General features: G+C 42.9%; 1 protein-coding gene across 2 annotated transcripts in view; it reads right to left on the reverse strand.

The window, feature by feature from the left end:
* The window catches only part of LOC105916053 (N-deacetylase and N-sulfotransferase 2), a 52,503-nt gene that overhangs the window by 12,544 nt on the left and 22,316 nt on the right, over window positions 1-17,643 (reverse strand). For both annotated transcript variants that reach the window (XM_036130682.1, XM_036130681.1), the window contains 7 exons: window positions 14,452-14,634; window positions 14,232-14,328; window positions 14,027-14,150; window positions 13,631-13,805; window positions 10,961-11,131; window positions 8,663-8,772; window positions 7,696-7,798 (listed from right to left, as the gene is read on the reverse strand). In XM_036130682.1, the coding sequence (XP_035986575.1) occupies window positions 7,696-7,798; window positions 8,663-8,772; window positions 10,961-11,131; window positions 13,631-13,805; window positions 14,027-14,150; window positions 14,232-14,328; window positions 14,452-14,634 (963 nt within the window). The remainder of the gene's footprint in view (window positions 1-7,695; window positions 7,799-8,662; window positions 8,773-10,960; window positions 11,132-13,630; window positions 13,806-14,026; window positions 14,151-14,231; window positions 14,329-14,451; window positions 14,635-17,643) is intronic.

Raw genomic sequence — 17,643 nt, forward strand, 5'->3', positions numbered from 1 at the left:
TCAATAAATAATGTGAAGGAGGATGCTTGTGGACTGGCTTTTTTATTTTTTACAAATGGTGGATCGGGACTTCCGGTTTGGCGATGTAGAAGAGGGAAGCAGGGTGAAGGAGCTCCCGGCCAACTTTCTTTAAATTACTTTAGAACAGGAGTTATACACTTCTATTAAGCACCGGACCGAAAGAAGAACCGTCTCTGAACCTGGCGACGTTATAATGGCCAGTGACAATACTAAACAAAAGCTTTCTACTTCAACCAGGCGAACGACTAGCCTAGCTAGCAAGGTAGCCTCAATGGCCGCGGCTTCCTCCGACGGCGAACCACCTGGCGATAGTAAATGCGGAGATCCCGTTTCCATGTCCCAACTGGTCTCGGAACTATCTAAGCAGCGGAACAACTTTAAAGAGGATGTGGCCACATTAATTCAAGAGTCAATTAGGCCTCTGCAAACTTCGGTGGACGGGCTGCGGGACGAAGTGAATTCTTTTCAGAGCCGCCTTGTAGCTGCGGAAAGCCTGGCAGGCGACAACTTTCAATGCATAATCGAAGCTGAAGCTGCTGTTAAGTCTCTTCAGTCCCAAAACGCTGCCTTGTTGGAACGCCTGGAAAACCTGGAAAATCGATCTCGCAGGTCCAATCTACGCATACTTAACATACCTGAAGGCAGTGAAGACGGACAGGATCCAACTAAGTTCATCTCCAAGTTGCTAAAGGATGCTATGGGGGACGACATATTCCCTTCTCCCCCGGAATTGGAGCGAGCACACCGCACAGCTGGACCCAAGCCCGTAGCAGGACGACCACCACGGCCCTTCATCCTGGCATTTCACCGATACCGGGAGAAGGAAGCCGCTTTGAGATGGTCCAGACAGCATGAAGTAAAGCACCAGGGAATCACCCTGAGGATATATCCAGATCTCAGCATCGCCCTTGCAAAGAAAAGATCGGCATTCAACGGTGTCAAAGGAGCTCTTTACCAGAAGGGTGTGTCATTTCGTCTTCTTTTCCCTGCCCGTCTTAAAGTTACGTTTAAGGGAGAAAGCCACTTATTCGAAACGCCGGAGGAAGCCCAGGCGTTTTACGACCGCTGCGTTGCAAAATAAACAAACATCTGTCGGAGTGAGACGGGATACCCACGATACAGCAGGGTCTGGTAACAAATTACTGCGTTATGTGTTACACCTGCGTGTTCTGCATTGAATGACTGGATAAAAAATTAATGCTGCTTCAAGTGGACGCATCGTTTTTCTCATAAGGGACATAATTCCATACATTTGTGAGTATGTTTGCACCATGTATGCACGTACACGGATATGCCCCCTATTATTACAATTTTATGCTGCTACTATCACTGTTTTTGTTGTTCTCTGTTTTTACGTAAATTTAGTGTATTTTAGCACAAAAATCCACGTTCATAATCTAGCTGGTTATTGTACAATTGCCCTGTGGCGTTTACACTATCCACCGTTTATAGTTGCTGGTGCTGTTTAAACTTATTGTTTAAAGAGTGTAACTCCTTAATACCAAGTTTATTGGGAACCTTCCAAAGTTAGTTTGGGGATGTGTATGGCCTATCGGAAGACCTACGAGGTGTTTATGGGACAGCAGTTGGCTTCGACAAGAGAAGCAAGGATACAACTGGGGTGGGTTCTAAAAAGGGTTGGGTTCAGGGCTGCCTTTTTCATTCATACAGCTGATTTGTGTTGTTTTTTCTACGTTATTTTTCTTAAAAATTTGAACATGCATAGGAAGACATGCACCCGTGGGGGTGCCAGGTGGAGCTGCTGGGCCGGGACAGGTATAAAATTGGATTATCATGGCTAATGTATGTAGCAACAGTGTAAGAGTGGACGCCTCAGCAGTTCGCTTTACTAGTTGGAATGTAAAGGGCATGAGAGGACCAGTGAAACGGGCCAAAATTTTTTCCCACCTTAAAAAACTTAAAACAGAAATAGCATTTCTACAGGAAACTCATTTGGTCTCTGCAGCCCATATAAAACTTAAGAAGCCTTGGGTGGGACAAGTTTACCATTCACAATTTAATACTAAAACGAGGGGAACAGCAATTTTGATTCATAAAAACATACAGTTTACTTTAAGCTCGTCCATATCAGATCCACAGGGCCGATATGTTATAGTTTCTGGCTCCCTATATAATACTCAAGTTACACTTGCTTGCATATATGCTCCCAACTGGGATGACCCCTCTTTCATATCCAGGTTAATCTCTGCTCTACCTAACATGAATTCTCACCGTTTGATATTGGGTGGTGACATGAACTGTGTTATGGATCCGACCCTAGACCGTTCCAGCTCTAGATTGTCATCTCCATCAAAGATGGCTCAGGCCTTAGCAGCATTCATGAAGGAAGCGGGTTGTATAGATCCTTGGCGCTTTTTATTTCCAAATCATAGGGAATTCTCTTTTTTTTCACATGTCCACCAGTCGTATTCAAGGATTGATTGTTTTTTTGTAGACAAAACTCTGCTACCCTTTGTCAAGAAAAGTGAATATTCTGCTATTGTAGTGTCTGATCATTCACCAGTAATACTGGACTTAGCCTTTCCACTTAACCAGGCTCAGCGGCCCATCTGGAGATTTGACTCAACTTTGCTAGCAGATGACAATTTTTGTGAATCGATGTCTACTGCCATAGATAATTTTTTGCTCGAAAACAAATCAGATTCTGTGTCGCCATCCATCTTGTGGGAAACATTAAAAGTGGTAATTAGAGGTGAGATAATATCCTACACGGCAACACGCAACAAAATTAGAAGATTAAGGCAGGAACAGCTTATCAGTTCTATGCTGGAGCTGGACCGTAGACATTCAATGTCACCCTCCCCCGAGCTGTACAAAGAGAGACTTTGTTTGCAAATGCAATATAATCTTATATCAACGCAGGATGTGGAACAATCCTTGCTTAGATCCCGTGGATTTGTATATGAACATGGTGAGAGGGCGGGCCGCCTCCTGGCCCACCAACTCAAGAGCCGGTCAGCGGCGCAGCTCATATCACAGATCCAAAAGACCCCTGACGAGCAAACTATTGATCCAGCTGAAATAAACCAAGTCTTTGAGAAATTTTATTCTGACCTATATACGTCACAATTCCCAGAGGACAACTCGGATATGAATAATTTCTTAAACAGCTTGGATATCCCTGTTATTGGTCCTGATAGGAAAAGGGATTTGGATAAGCACCTTACACTTAGTGAGGTTATCAATTCTATTTCAGCAATGCAGAGTGGCAAGGCCCCCGGACCAGATGGCTATCCAATCGAATTCTATAAAAAATTCTCATCCAAGTTAGCACCTCTTTTACTTGAAATGTTTAACTACTCACTGGAGCGGGGAACCTTGCCACAGACTCTTACAGAAGCTAACATCATACTCTTACTAAAACATGGTAAAAATCCAACAGACTGCGCTTCATACAGGCCCATATCACTTCTAAATGGTGACGTTAAAATCTTAGCTAAACTTTTGGCTATGAGACTGGACGCAGCCATGGCTGACATAATCTCCTCAGATCAGACTGGGTTTATGAGGGGTCGTCACTCTTTCTCTAATATACGTAGGCTTATTGGTGTTGTCCATTCTCCTGAATCGGGGGAGTCTCCTGAGGTTGTGGTCTCCCTCGATGCGGAGAAGGCATTCGACCGGGTTGAGTGGCCTTACCTATTTGCAGTACTAGCTAGGTTTGGGTTTGGGCCCAAATTTACATCATGGGTACAACTGTTGTATACTTCACCCAAAGCGAGTATAATCACTAACAAAACAAGGTCTGGGCCCTTTTCTCTATCCAGAGGTACCCGGCAGGGTTGTCCCCTCAGCCCACTCCTCTTCGTTTTAGCTATTGAGCCACTCTCAATTATGCTCAAGACTTCACAGAGTTTTAAGGGAATTTGTAGAAAACAGCTGGAACATCGGCTGTCCCTGTATGCGGACGACTTATTACTCTACATCTCGGACCCAGTATCATCTATCTCCAACATTGTGAGTTTGCTAAACCGTTTTGGTAAATTCTCAGGATACAAGTTGAACTTCTCAAAGAGTGAATGTTTTCCAATTAATAATTCTGCGCTCCAAATTACAGAAACTGACCTGCCCTTCCCTCTTGCTAGAGCAGGATTCAAATATTTGGGAATTAACGTGACACGTTCTTTCTCTGATCTGTTTGAAAAAAATCTCTCCCCTCTGCTTAATAATCTCAAACGTGACCTCCAGAAATGGAGTGTCCTAAATTTATCCTTAGCGGGTAAAGTAGCATGTATTAAAATGAACGTCTTGCCAAGATTTCTGTATTTGTTTCAGAGTATCCCAGTTTTTCTCCCAAAATCATTCTTCAGACCTATCGATAAACAGCTATCCTCATTCATGTGGGGTAATAAACATCCTAGAATCAGCAGGCGCTTCCTTCAGAGACATAAGGATGAGGGGGGTATGGCTCTACCTAACCTGTTGTATTATTACTGGGCAGCAAACCTACAAAAAATAGTCTGTCTACTCCATCAACCAGATGTTGACTGGTGTCAATTAGAACTGAATGCATGTAAGCCATCATCATTCCCTGCATTAGTTACCTCAAAGCTTCCTCTCTCTCCGAGGCAGCATTCGTCATGCCCAGTTGTAATCTCAACCCTAAAAATATGGTCACAATTTAGACAACACTTCAATATGACAAACTTCTCTATCTACAGTCCCATATGTCATAACCATGTTTTCCCGCCATCCTTATCAGATCCTGTCTTTGCCCATTGGCGGAGAGCAGGCTTAAATAAATTTAGTGACTTATATATAGATGGAATTTTCGCTACCTTTGATGCTATTTCCTCTAAATTTAGCTTACAGCGTTCCTCCCTATTTCGATACCTCCAGATCCGTGACTTTGTTCGTAACATTAGTCCCTGCTTTCCCAATTTACCCCCAAAGGGAGGAATAGACATAATTTTGCAAACTCCAACACAGGATAGGGGCTTAATCTCCAAATTTTATAATAGCATCTCATCTTTCAATACTGTGAAGCTCAATGAGATCAGAGAGGAATGGTCAGAGGAAATTGGAATACACATCTCTGATGAAACTTGGAACCACGCATTACGTAGAGTAAATGGGTCAACATCATGCGCTCGACTTGGACTAATTCAGTTCAAGGTCCTTCATAGGATTCATTACAGTAGAGCCAGACTCTCAAGGATTTATTCTACAGTGAGTGAAACCTGTGCTCGGTGCCACATAGCTAAGGCAAATCTAACTCACATGTTCTGGACCTGTAACAAACTGTGTAACTTCTGGTCCACAATTTTTCAGATCCTTTCGGAAGCTTTTGAAATAGGTATCCAACCCACTGCTGAATTGGCAATATTTGGAACTCCAGGGGAGGGGATATCATTAACACATAATTTTAAAAATGTACTAGCTTTTTCAACTCTCCTCGCCCGAAGAAGAATATTATTAGCGTGGAAATCAGAACACCCACCCAAGGCTTCTCTTTGGTTGAAAGATCTGTCCATGTTCCTTAAGTTAGAGAAGATCAAATTTTGCCTTAGAGGTTCGATCCAAAAATTTTACAAAACTTGGGCCCCTCTATTATCTTATTTTGAAAGACTGGATACCCTCCCTCGAGCCTGAAAATCGCATAGGAGTCAGCTCTGCTGTAGTTGCCTGTCCCCCCCGGCCCGGCGGCTCCTTGTGAATCTGGCTATCGATAGTGATTGTCAACCTGTGCGGTTTTAAATATCCATGTTCTGTCTTGATCTGTGTACCTACGCTTGCGCGGACGTCTGTTCTACATGCTGTCCATGTTTCTGTACTCTGTCTTAGTCCCCTGGGTTTTTCATGATTGTGATTCCTCAGCTGTATAATTGTTTTTTTTTTTTTTAATTACTTTATTTTGCTGTTTTTTTTTTTTTTTTTTTTTTTTTTTTTTTTTTTTTTTGTTTGCAGCCGGGTACGGATGGATGGGGAGGGGTAGGGGACAGAATAAACAGAAGGTAAAGGAAGAGTCCACGGGATCGGGAGAGGGAAGGAGGGGAGAAAAAAAAAAATGTCATGTTTTACTTTGTCCCTGTGTTCATTGTACTGTTGCAGATAGTTGACTAAATAAAATTGAAAAAAAAAAAACAAATGGTGGATCGGGCGCTGTGTTTAGTTACCTGACTGATATCATCTGTTCTGAAATCGGACATGCTGAGTATGACAAAGGGAGGAAGAACTACTCAGAGCAGCAGCTTTCTACTCAGTGTAGATCAGCCGTTTTTTTCTGAAACGACGCTCAGAACAAAGACGCACAGCGCAACCCGCCCAACCATAAAGGCGTCTGCCCAACCCATCCATCAGTGGTGCGCTCCGATCAGCACCTGGCGCTCACAGAGCGAGACTGTGGTACAACACCATCACACCAGAGTTGCAAAATGGTTAAAAATTAACCATTATTAACCGTTATTTTATTTACAGTTCAGCTTGGATTATATTTACTGCGCAGCATAGCTTTGCTGTGCGCGAATGCACACGCGTGCAGCTTAGAGGGAACAGAAACAGTTTGGCGCGTCAGTCAGTTCGAAACAGGTGCTGTATTGGTCACGTGACCGAAACAGTTCCTGTATCGGTCACGTGACTTTTCCGCAGCAATACACACATCGACACGGGTTTCGCTCTATGAGACCGACACATGCGCCGACGCATCGGTGTTGCCGGACCCATCACTAGTGATAAGCTATGCATTATATTTAAGTGCCGCCTGTTACTAGGTCCAAGGACTTGCTTGTTGGGACTAAATGATGAACTACATGCTGTCATGGTTTAGTTTTGATTCAGCTTATGTTTACCATTAGTTTTCAGTTTGTCCTCCTTGTTTGGGTTTTAGTTATGATTTGACTTTATTGTTAGTTTTCAGTTCCCCTTCTCATTCAGCCGTTACTTCACTCCTCTTGCACTCAGTCACACCTGTGGGTAGTTAATCAATCAATCAGACTCATTTCACCTGCCAGCTTACTTATTTAAGCCTCCCTCTTTTCTCACTTCCCTGCCGGTCCGTCATCAATCAACACCTTCTCCATGCCTGTTTGCCAATTCACCATTGGACCCCAACCACCTCTGCTTTCTACTCAAGGTATAGCTCTCCGTAAATCCTAGCAACAAAGGGACAATTGCCAGGATGTTTTGGACTTCCTTTGTCTTTGTTCATTTAAATATATTCTTGTTTTGTGTATGTATATGGTCTTGACTGTTACCCTGTTATATATATATTTTTTTAAATTCACTCTTCGGCCTTTTTCCTTCTAACAGACTGAAACTCAAAACAGTAATATTTTGCAGTATCTGGTGTAAATTTACGCATTTAAAAAGATGCCCGTAAGCCGCGTCGTTCACATTGCGCTTACATTACGCGGCCAGTGCATTTCCTACTTTATTTTTTAGAGGTCAGAGTGGAACAGCATAATACAACAAATCTTAATCATCATCGTAGTTTATCATATATTTGGTCAGTTGCATAGACTTGAGTCCTTGATACTATACCCGAGACGAATTGTAATAACCAAGAAGCCAACTCTAGCTAGCTCATGGAGGCTAGTGGGGAGGTCGTTATTTTGGACAGTTTTATATTGTATCCCTTCTGCAGAACATATCGAAATAAAAAGGAATGTGAAGTAAATTGTTTGCCCAGACTTACAACACATGATGTTGACGTACCTCAGAACTCATCTCTGGATACTTCCTGCCTTTGCTCTTCCCAAGACATTTGGTACGGGCTCCTTCCACTCGCTGACACCAGAAGCCTTTGCCATCATCATACCTGCAGACCATGAATCCATGAACCATTTTGTTGGGCCCATTATTTATTTATTTATTTTTCATTATTTGTTACATGATATGGGAGTATTAAAATGGAGACAACATGATCAGCGTTTTTAGGCAGATGAAAATACTTCATAGTTATTATAGGAAGGTTTAAAGGGATCCATGATTAGTTGAATATGTTGGCCTAAGTATGTTGTAATTTTCCAATTGATCTAAAAATTGCTGTTTGTAATACGTAAAAACTCAATTACTTCAAAAATTGGAGGTCGCCATTTTTTCACCTGCGCAATGCATGCTGGGTTGATGACGCAGTTAGGTCCTACTAGACTGGAACCTACAGAGTGATCAGAGTTGTTTTTAACTGTATTACATTTGACTAGTGTAAATTTAGACAATGCCACACAGTGTCTCTGTTGGCTGTAATTTCAAAACAAAAAACAACGGAAAAAGTTAGATGAGTCTTCATCGCTTCCCACATGAAAAAAATAAAATAAAAAATTACCAATGAACCACATTTGTACCAACAAAATTGATCAAAGAGCTAACTGCTGTGCCAACTATTTTTATCTAAAATTAAAGCGCATATACTCCACCTCCTTGCGAACAAAAGACGCTAGGAGAAATATCCAAGACAGACAAGATTGGAAGCGCTTTTAAATAATGAAGCTACTGCCACTGCCGCCGGTACCGAATGTGGATCCCTTTAACAGTATCAAAAATAATCTCAATGCTCTTTTCTCACTTTACACTACAAATTAAAAAATGTGGGGTTCAAGGTTCACCCTTCCCTTGAATTCTAAAAACGGTGTGGAAGTGTAAGATAGTTTTTTGCAGTTAGGAATTGTGTGTGTTACATTACATTAGAGCCTGCGTGTAGTTGAAGACGGGAGTAACACCAAGAAACCTCTGGATCCCCTCCATCACCAGTACAGGATTTGAGCGAAGCAGGGCCCCGTCCACAATGTGCAGCTGAGTATGCACAGGACACAGTCAGAGGATCCAACATTCAATACAAATGGCAGACAGAAGTCAATACAGCTAGTGCTAACATGTAGGAATGTCATTTCAAATTAGTTTCAGATCTAAAGCTAGAGTAAGTAATTCACTGTAAAGGAGACATATACTTTTCAGTTCTTCCTTTTCACATTAAAATCACTCAGTTGTGGTCTAGGTAAAGTGGAACTGCAATGCTTTGGTCACAATTTACCCCAACAATCCCCCTTTTTACCCCTGTTCTGAGGGGTGTGTGAGAGCAACTCGCTTTGTGGCTGTCTCTTCAAATCGAAAGGAGGCGCTTCACACCCCGCCCCATCCAGGTCATAGAACGTTCCTCTCCACCCCATTCTGCCATTTTTGTAGCATGCTGGGGGACGATGTAATGAATTGTGTGGGTTAATACACCCGACAACTGAATCCACTGATCCACTTTCACTGATGCACTTGTAGCTTCAGCATCCTTCAGCTTCGACTACAAAATTGCTCAGAGAAATAAAAATGCTGGATTCACAAGATTGGTAAACTGTCGATGACCTTGTTTAGCAGTTCTGCAGCAAATACTCTGAAGTACCGTATTTTTAAGACCATAAGGTGCACCGTATTATAAGGGGCATTAAATATTCTTCCCAAGTGTGTAATATCACTCCACCCCTTCACGTACATAAGGTCCGTTTAAACTACACTTTTTTAACCGAGCCGAGACCAGTCTGAGCTTGGATCAGTTAACCAAGCCGAGACGACCGTTTACACACCATACTATCTCGGTTCTTTGGTTGCTCCTCGCCTCCTAGTGACGATCTGCAGTACTGCTGTTCTCTGGGATTGAAGGCAGGACAAAGCAAATCAAAATAGCGGCACCCGTACCATTCAGGATGTTATGGTTAGACAGAGTCGGCTTTTAGGACGTGGACAAGACAAACAAACGTCTAATAAGGATTTACTGACGCAGGAAACAACAACAGACACCGAGGTTCATCACACTGCTAAGCAGAATCATCACTGGAAATCGTGTGGCACGGTAAGGAAGCTAGCATTATTATGAATGTCTGAAATTTGTCTGAATAGAGTGTGAATCGGGACATGCAGCCAGACACGCCAGAAAAACCGCGGAAATCAGCTGACTGTAAGGGGATGACGCGGTCTGCTCATGTGCTCTTCGTTATCAGATAACCGGGATAAAAAAAAAAAAAACAGTCCGAGACCTACCCAGGAAGTGGTCTGCAGTTAGCGCGGTCCGGTTATGTCTAGCGCAGTCCAGTTCAGTCTGCTGACCATTTACACACAAGAGTTATCTCGGTTACCGAGCTCGGACTGGTCTCGGCTCGGTTAAAAAAGTGTAGTGTAAACGGGCCTATAGATCTCTCCTGAGAGAGACAAAGAGCTATCCATGTCTGCTGGAAGGACAGATTAGTTGGACTACATTACCCTGTTTCTATCATAAGGCCAAAATAAACGTAACTTTTATATTGAATTAACTTACTAGCTTTATTGTTGATAGCGTGGGCTGCCGAATATGAATGCACTTTTAGTTTAGACATTACAGTCAGGCAGTCTTGTAGACAGCTCAGGGGTCCGATCAGGTAGTGACACAGTGTACTGTAATGCTCAAAATATCCATTGTGTGGAGCGGCTTATTTGCTTACCAAAGTCGTACTTACACCTTTTAACAGATTTTTGAGCACATTGTAGCACATAAAATCAGTCAGTAAGCACAAGTATGTAATCATATAAAAGGCACTTCGGAATATAAGGCGCACCATACATTTTTGAGAACATTTAAGGATTTTAAGTGCGCCTTATAGTCCGAAAAATATGGTAATAGCTCAAAATATGTAAAAGAAGACTGAGAAAATTGAATGGACTGAAACATATGACCCAACCAGAATATAAAGACATCTACACAGCTCCTGGACAGACTATATTCAACTGTTCTGCATTCCTACAAAATCCAAATACACAACAACATGCATTTAAGGGCAAAAAAAGTAGATTTATATTTTGCATATTCATATGTCCCATTTAAACAAGAGTTATAAAAAGAAAATCCTTAAGCTGACATATTTAATATAAACCTATAACAGGAAATCCAGTTTAGTAAAGAGTTTTAGACTGCTTTTGTTTTTCATTTCATGGTGGGTGTTAAAATAAAAGGCGCTTTTACCTGGCTTGGTTGGTAGTATTGCAACCATCGCTCCAAATGGGAGGCATAGGCTCCAGGATAAAGGCACCGTTTCTGCAGGACTAACAAGGCTCTGGAGGAGGAGGGGGATGCTGTTACCACAGCATAGAAGGTGTTGTTGAGCGCTGCAGGGTCCTGGTGGGCTCTCTGGTGCTGTGGTCACATGAAATAAAATTAAAGAAACTCAAAAGTTGTGGTCTAAAACGTGTAGCGTTTAATGCAGACCAGATTAACTTGTAGTGAGAGATCAAGGTGCAAATTCTATTTTCTAAAGTTCCAAAATGAGTTTACACCAAGTAGAACTGAATCACATCATGTTCAAAGATCCCTATTTGTAACAGATTTCTTTCATCCACACTCAGCTGTAATTTCCTCCTGTGTGCCATCAGTGCATTATGCTGATGTTGAAGGAATGTGATACATAGTTTTAAATATTTTTTTTTTTTTACAAATAGAAATCATGCAGCCTTTATTGCTCTGAGATAAAATCCAGTCTAACCCACTGCTGTCAGAGGTCCCATAATCACCAAACTTAATTTCTGTGTATAACTGGATCAGAGCCTAACAACAGCTTTTCTGTTTCTGGCCTTAGAGGTTCTTCAGAGAACATTAGAGAACAACCAGCATTCGGAGACCCAGAAACCCAGCACACAGGTCAGAGAAGCAGCCCATCTGTCGACAGAACCTATCATCATCTGCCATCATCTACCTGCTGCAGCAGGCGCTCGCCCACCTGGAGACCACCGGGAGCGCTGTGAGAGTCATGTTCTTTGACTTCTCCAGCGCTTTCAACACCATCAGACCGGTGCTGCTGAGGGGGAAGCTGGAGGACGCTGGGGTGGACAAACATCTAGCTGACTGGACCATGGACTACCTCACTAACCGCCCTCAGTACGTGTGGCTGCACGGCTGTCAGTCAGAGGTGGCACTCTGCAGCACCGGGGCCCCCCAGGGCACCGTCCTGTCTCCGTTTCTTTTCACCCTCTACACCTCAGACTTCACCTACAACACAAACAGCTGCCACCTTCAGAAGTTCTCAGATGACTCGGCCATTGTGGGCTGTGTGTCTGAGGGGAACGAGCTGGAGTACCGGTCGGTCATCATGGACTTTGTGGACTGGTGTGAGAAAAACCATCTGTGCTTAAACACCAGTAAGACCAAGGAGATGGTGATCGACTTCAGGAGAAGACCCCCACCTCACTCACCTGTGAACATCCAGGGACAGGACATAGAAACTGTGGAGAGTTTCAAATACCTGGGTGTTCACGTCAACAATAAGCTGGACTGGACTCACAACACCGACGCCCTGTATAAGAAGGGCCAGAGCCACCTCCACCTCCTGAGGAGGCTGAGGTCCTTTGGAGTGAGCAGGCCTCTGCTAAAAACTTTCTATGACTCTGTGGTGGCCTCAGCCCTCCTCTACGCTGTCGTCTGCTGGGCCCCAGGCAGCACAGAGCGGGACAGAAAGAGGCTGAATAAGCTGGTGAGGAAGGCCACTTCTGTCCTGGGCTGCCCTCTGGACTCTGTGGAGGAAGTAGCTGAGAGGAGGGTGTTGTCCAAGTTCACATCCATCATGGACAACACCTTCCACCCCCTGCACCAGACTGTAGAGGAGCTGAGCAGCTCCTTCAGTGCAAGACTTAGACATCCTGTCTGTAAAAAGGAGCGCTACCGCAGGTCATTTATTCCTGCTGCTATCAGATTTTACAATGCTGCACTGTAACTGCAACTGTGACCATAACTGTAATAATTAATGTGCAATAACCAAGGTGCAGTAATCTATTTAATACACTGTCCTACAACGTGTGCAATAATCCTGATGTAGTGATTTCTGCTGCTATCAACACTTGAACATAAGTCAGTACACATGTATGTATGTACAAATGTATACAATGTATATGCAGGTATATACGCGTAGGTACGTATGTATGTAGGCGCATATATATATATATATATATATATATATATATATATATATATATATATATATATATATATATATATATATATATATATATATATATATATATATATATATATATATATAACTAAGAATGTAAATGAGACATTTACATTCCTATTTCCTTTTTTGTATTTTTTCTTGGTATTCTTTTTGACCCATTGTATATATGAAGACTCACTGTATATAACTGAATGCACCTTCCCTACTCTGCACCTTGTTGTATGTGACGAGTGAATTTCTCCATTGTGAGATCAATAAAGACTATCTCTTATCTTAACAACTATTAAAAGGAAACAGTTGTTGAAAGACAGTCAGGAGACATCCTGGTATACATACAGCCAAAACCACAATGGAAGAGTTAAACCATATTTCCAGTTAGAATGAAGTCCCGACCTAAAACCGATCAAGAATCTGTGGCAAGACCTGATCATTGTTTAAAGACACTCACCCTCCAACTCTGCGTGAGCTGCTTTGCAAAGAAGAAAAGGCCAGAATTTCAGTTTCTAGATGTTCAAAAATCCAAGAGACAGACCCCAAAAGACCTGCAATTTTATTACGACAGGTGGTTCCACAAAGTACTGACTGCATGTTAAAGTTTTCAGATTTATATTTGAAACAAAAACAAAAGATGTTTCATTCAACCTCCAAGCTGTCCTTGAACATGTTAATGCACTGGTGACGTGTCCCACCTGATACCAGGAGTAAGCTCGGTCAGACGGGTTGATGAGCACGGCCAGGATTTTGGCTCTGGGTAGCAGGGCTGCGGCTCTTTTGGGAGCCACCTCTGAATCAAAGTAATTGGCACTTTTCTCAAACATGAAGTCTGCACTGACATTGGAAGGGAACGGGAAGAACTCCATATACCTGATAAAATCATAGACAAAAGTAAAATAGAATTAACATCCATGATCAAAATAGACTCCATCGTTTTTGGAATACGACACTATGTTAGTCATGTTGAATATTCCGATGATATCAACTGTAATTAACTCATGTTTTCTTTAATATTCCTTATGTTTTCTGGTGGAGCAAAAAGGACAGTCAGAATCTAAAGATGCTGTAAAGAATGAGGTGCTGATCTCTACCAGTCAATCCCTTGGTCATAATTGGCTCCACCGAAGAACTGGATCTCTTCAAAAGTGGTAGCACTGGGGAAGGAGCCGGTAATTGCTGGGTGGAGGCTCAGGAATGAATGAAGTGCTGTAGTGCCTTCATGGAGAAAACAGCAAAAATCATGCGATGTAGACAAAATGTTAGAGAAGAAAAATGACAAGAAATAGAGGTAGTTACCAGTTTTCTGTGGTCCAATAATAAGGAATTTAGGAAGTCTGTCACAAGTTTTTTCTTTAGACCAGATGTCTTTGTGTCTTTTGTCGTGACACGGGTTCTGAAAAATGATTGTAGTTTGTTATATACGCTATAGAAAACATAGAATACAGTCAGCAGCACGAGTGTGCTATTTTTTTATTGCCCAATGAGGCATTTCTATTTACGTTACTTAAGACTGTACCTGCCAGAGTGGGTTTCTTTCTTCTGGGAAGATCTGGAAGTATTTTTCAGCAAGCTGAACTGGGGGCAAGGTCTGCAGCCTGAGGTTGGTCCAGCACTGGACAAACTTCACCAGAGATTCAAAGGTGTACAGGCCCAGGCGATCATTTCCATAGTTGGACAGATGGGTCATAAAGATGCTGATCTGTAGGTGGCCAGAGAGTAAAAGTTTAACTCGGATGGGAGTTAAAGAGCTCCATCAACGAAAGGTCTAGTTCTCCTTACGTTGAATTGAAATATAACAAATTATATAAATAAATATAACCTATTTCAAAGCAAAGACAGTGCAACATACAGGTAGTTCTATGCTTTAATAGGGACATATTATTAGGCAATTGTTTATGAATTAATTATAGCAAAAACAACATCATATGATGATAGAAGATAAGCCATCCTATTGCCTGGAGAATTTATTGTTGCATATTCGTGCTGTTCTGCATTTATCAACTTTAAACTGACTTTGAAATTCAGAATACTTTAAAGGCTCAAACTGGAATTTTAATATTTTATACTAATAACAGATTCTATAGACAAACTGTGAAACATTTACTCAATTGGTAAAAACAGAAAAATGGCTATTCTAAGGTTTTTTGTGGGCTTTTCATCACCTTATATTTGGTACAGCAGCAACTAGCCAGGTTAGGTATGGACAGAATATTCAACATTATTGGTAGATTTTAGTAAGTCATACTTAATTGTCAAATCTTTGTCTAATTAGTAAAAAATTAAATAAGGTTGAATTTAAGGCACTTTTTTTGGCTTGAGGGATCCATCTTAAAACCAACGTTATCAGTTTTCCCTAAATGTGTCACAAGCTGTTTCTACAGAACCACTTTTATCAGTCCAGAACAGTTCCGTCCAGGGTTGGTTGTGTCCAAGATGGACACCTTCTACGGGTCTCAAACCCAAAGTGAATCAAGGCTTTATAAAATCACAAACTATATTTCATAGTCTGTGCTGAATGTGGAATAATTCTGTCCAGGTTTGACCTGCCGGCGGCGTAGTTCTCAGCCTGGATCTCATCTAAGATGCTCCCCTTCAAAATAAAACAAAAAAAACCAACAACAACAAAAAAACACAAAGATTTATAGAATCTGTAATGGGAATAAAATGACCTAGCTCAAGTTTGACCAGATTTCTGTTCTGACTCTATTCGAGGTCGGTCGTGTTTTCAGCTCTCTGCAGAGCTCTCTGCAGAGCTCTCTGCAGAGCTCCTTATCTGCTTGCCCTGCCCCCCCTCTTTTCTGCAATCTGCTTCGTTCTGTGTCTTTGTGCAATTTCTTCACAGCAACCGAAAAGCTCGGAAAAAGAAGCTAAGGAAGTTATGGATCTCATCAGCTGGTCTCTAAATGCCATTGATCAAATTTTTTCAACTGGAAAGCAAAGAAATGGGGAGCATTCCTTCACCGATGGAACCTTTTTTGCGATCACAAAGGCGATGAATGAACAGAACATCCGGCTGGACAAGCTGACCGCTGTGGTTGGAAGGGGTGAGATGGGATAACATCTGGATGTGAAGACGCTAAAAAGAGCCATCTAATCTGGAAAATTTGGACCCAGGAGCCAGTGATGAAAAGACTTTTAAAGCTGAATAAAAAGTGTCTTTGCTTGTTCTCAAAACAAATTTGTGTGTTTAACTCAGACTCTATCTAAATTCTCCCCTGCGTTGTTATGGCGAAATCGCACAGAACTACTCCCCCCTGCTTACCCCCCTGCAAGACACCTGTGGAGCCATCCAGCTGGCTGTGAAGTGATACAGACTTTCCATCAAGGACACTGCCTGCCAGGGGAACGGCGCTCATGGACATACAGAAATTCCACACTATATATATATATATATATATATATATATATATATATATATATATATATATATATATATATATATATATATATATATATATATATATATATATATATCAATGTGTGTATATCTCGAGCATGTAACAAAAGTAATTTCCCTCTGGGATTATTAGAGTATGTCTGATTCTGACCTCAGAGCATATTTCCACTACTTTCTTTATGATCATACGCTCTCACCACTAGTTCACTTTAAGACCAAACAGAAATCCAGCTTAGCTCTCTATAACCTGAGTATTCAGCTCCGTTTTGTGCAGCGTGACTGCTGCTGAGACCCGTTCCTGTTGCCCGTCCCCAGACATGACACGCTCCGTTCTCTACACCACCTCTAATAACAAGAACTTTTGACAGCTGTAACTTGCTGTTCATTTATTGACAGAACAATGTGTGGGTCGGATCAGTCGGATGGAAGATCATCCAGCACCCTGGCACTTTAAGCCGGGCGTACACTGTACGAGTTTTTCCCCTTTTCGGGCCGATTCTTCAGTCGTGCGAGCATTTTTTGAATCGGGCCGAATTTCAGCTTGATCGTAGAGGGGGGGAGGAGGGGGGACTGGCTTCTCACGACTACCTCCCGATCAGGAATCGGACGATCGTGAAAATCAAACATGTTTGAAATTCAGTCGGCTGTCGTGAGGTTTTCGTGAGCGCATCCTGCTGTTCAAGCAGAGCTACGAGGGGGCGCCCTCCCCTCCTCTTCGTCCCCGCCAGCGGAGGGAGGGAAGCGGGCGTCCCTGAAGCAACCTCCGGCCGGTGTTGGGGAGGGCGAGCCGTCCGGTCCGCGCAACGCGCTGGCCGCCTGTTTCGGCACTCCTCCGCGGTCCGCGCGTTTCGGCAATCCTCCGCGGTCGGCGAAAAAACGCGCTGGCCGCCTGTTTCGGCACTCTTCCGCTTGCTGGGGGGGGGTGCGGGCCAGGCGACCTGCCGTGCCGCGCGGCCGCCGATGTGTCTCGTCTCTCCTCTCTCTCCCCTCCGTTCCCCCGACGCCCGGTGCCTCCTGCAGGCCTCGCCAGAGCTGGGCTCGAACCCCTGCTCTGGGTCCCTGTCACCCACCGTCGCTCGCTTGCCTCTGCCACCACAGCGAGCGGTCCCAGAGGGGACACGACGTACAGTGTGAGCAGTCCGGTCTCGTCCGAGCGTCGCGCCGCACAGATCGTGAGCGGTGAACTTTTTAAACCCAGCGGTTCCGTCGCACAGTTTGAGATGTATATAAGTACCACGACTGAAAAACTCGTACAGTGTACGCCCGGCTTTACAGTCCTTAGATTCATTGTTGGAACCTTTGCTGGTGCAG

This window comes from Fundulus heteroclitus, unplaced genomic scaffold (genome assembly GCF_011125445.2).
Source record: "Fundulus heteroclitus isolate FHET01 unplaced genomic scaffold, MU-UCD_Fhet_4.1 scaffold_37, whole genome shotgun sequence".
Classification (NCBI taxonomy): domain Eukaryota; kingdom Metazoa; phylum Chordata; class Actinopteri; order Cyprinodontiformes; family Fundulidae; genus Fundulus; species Fundulus heteroclitus.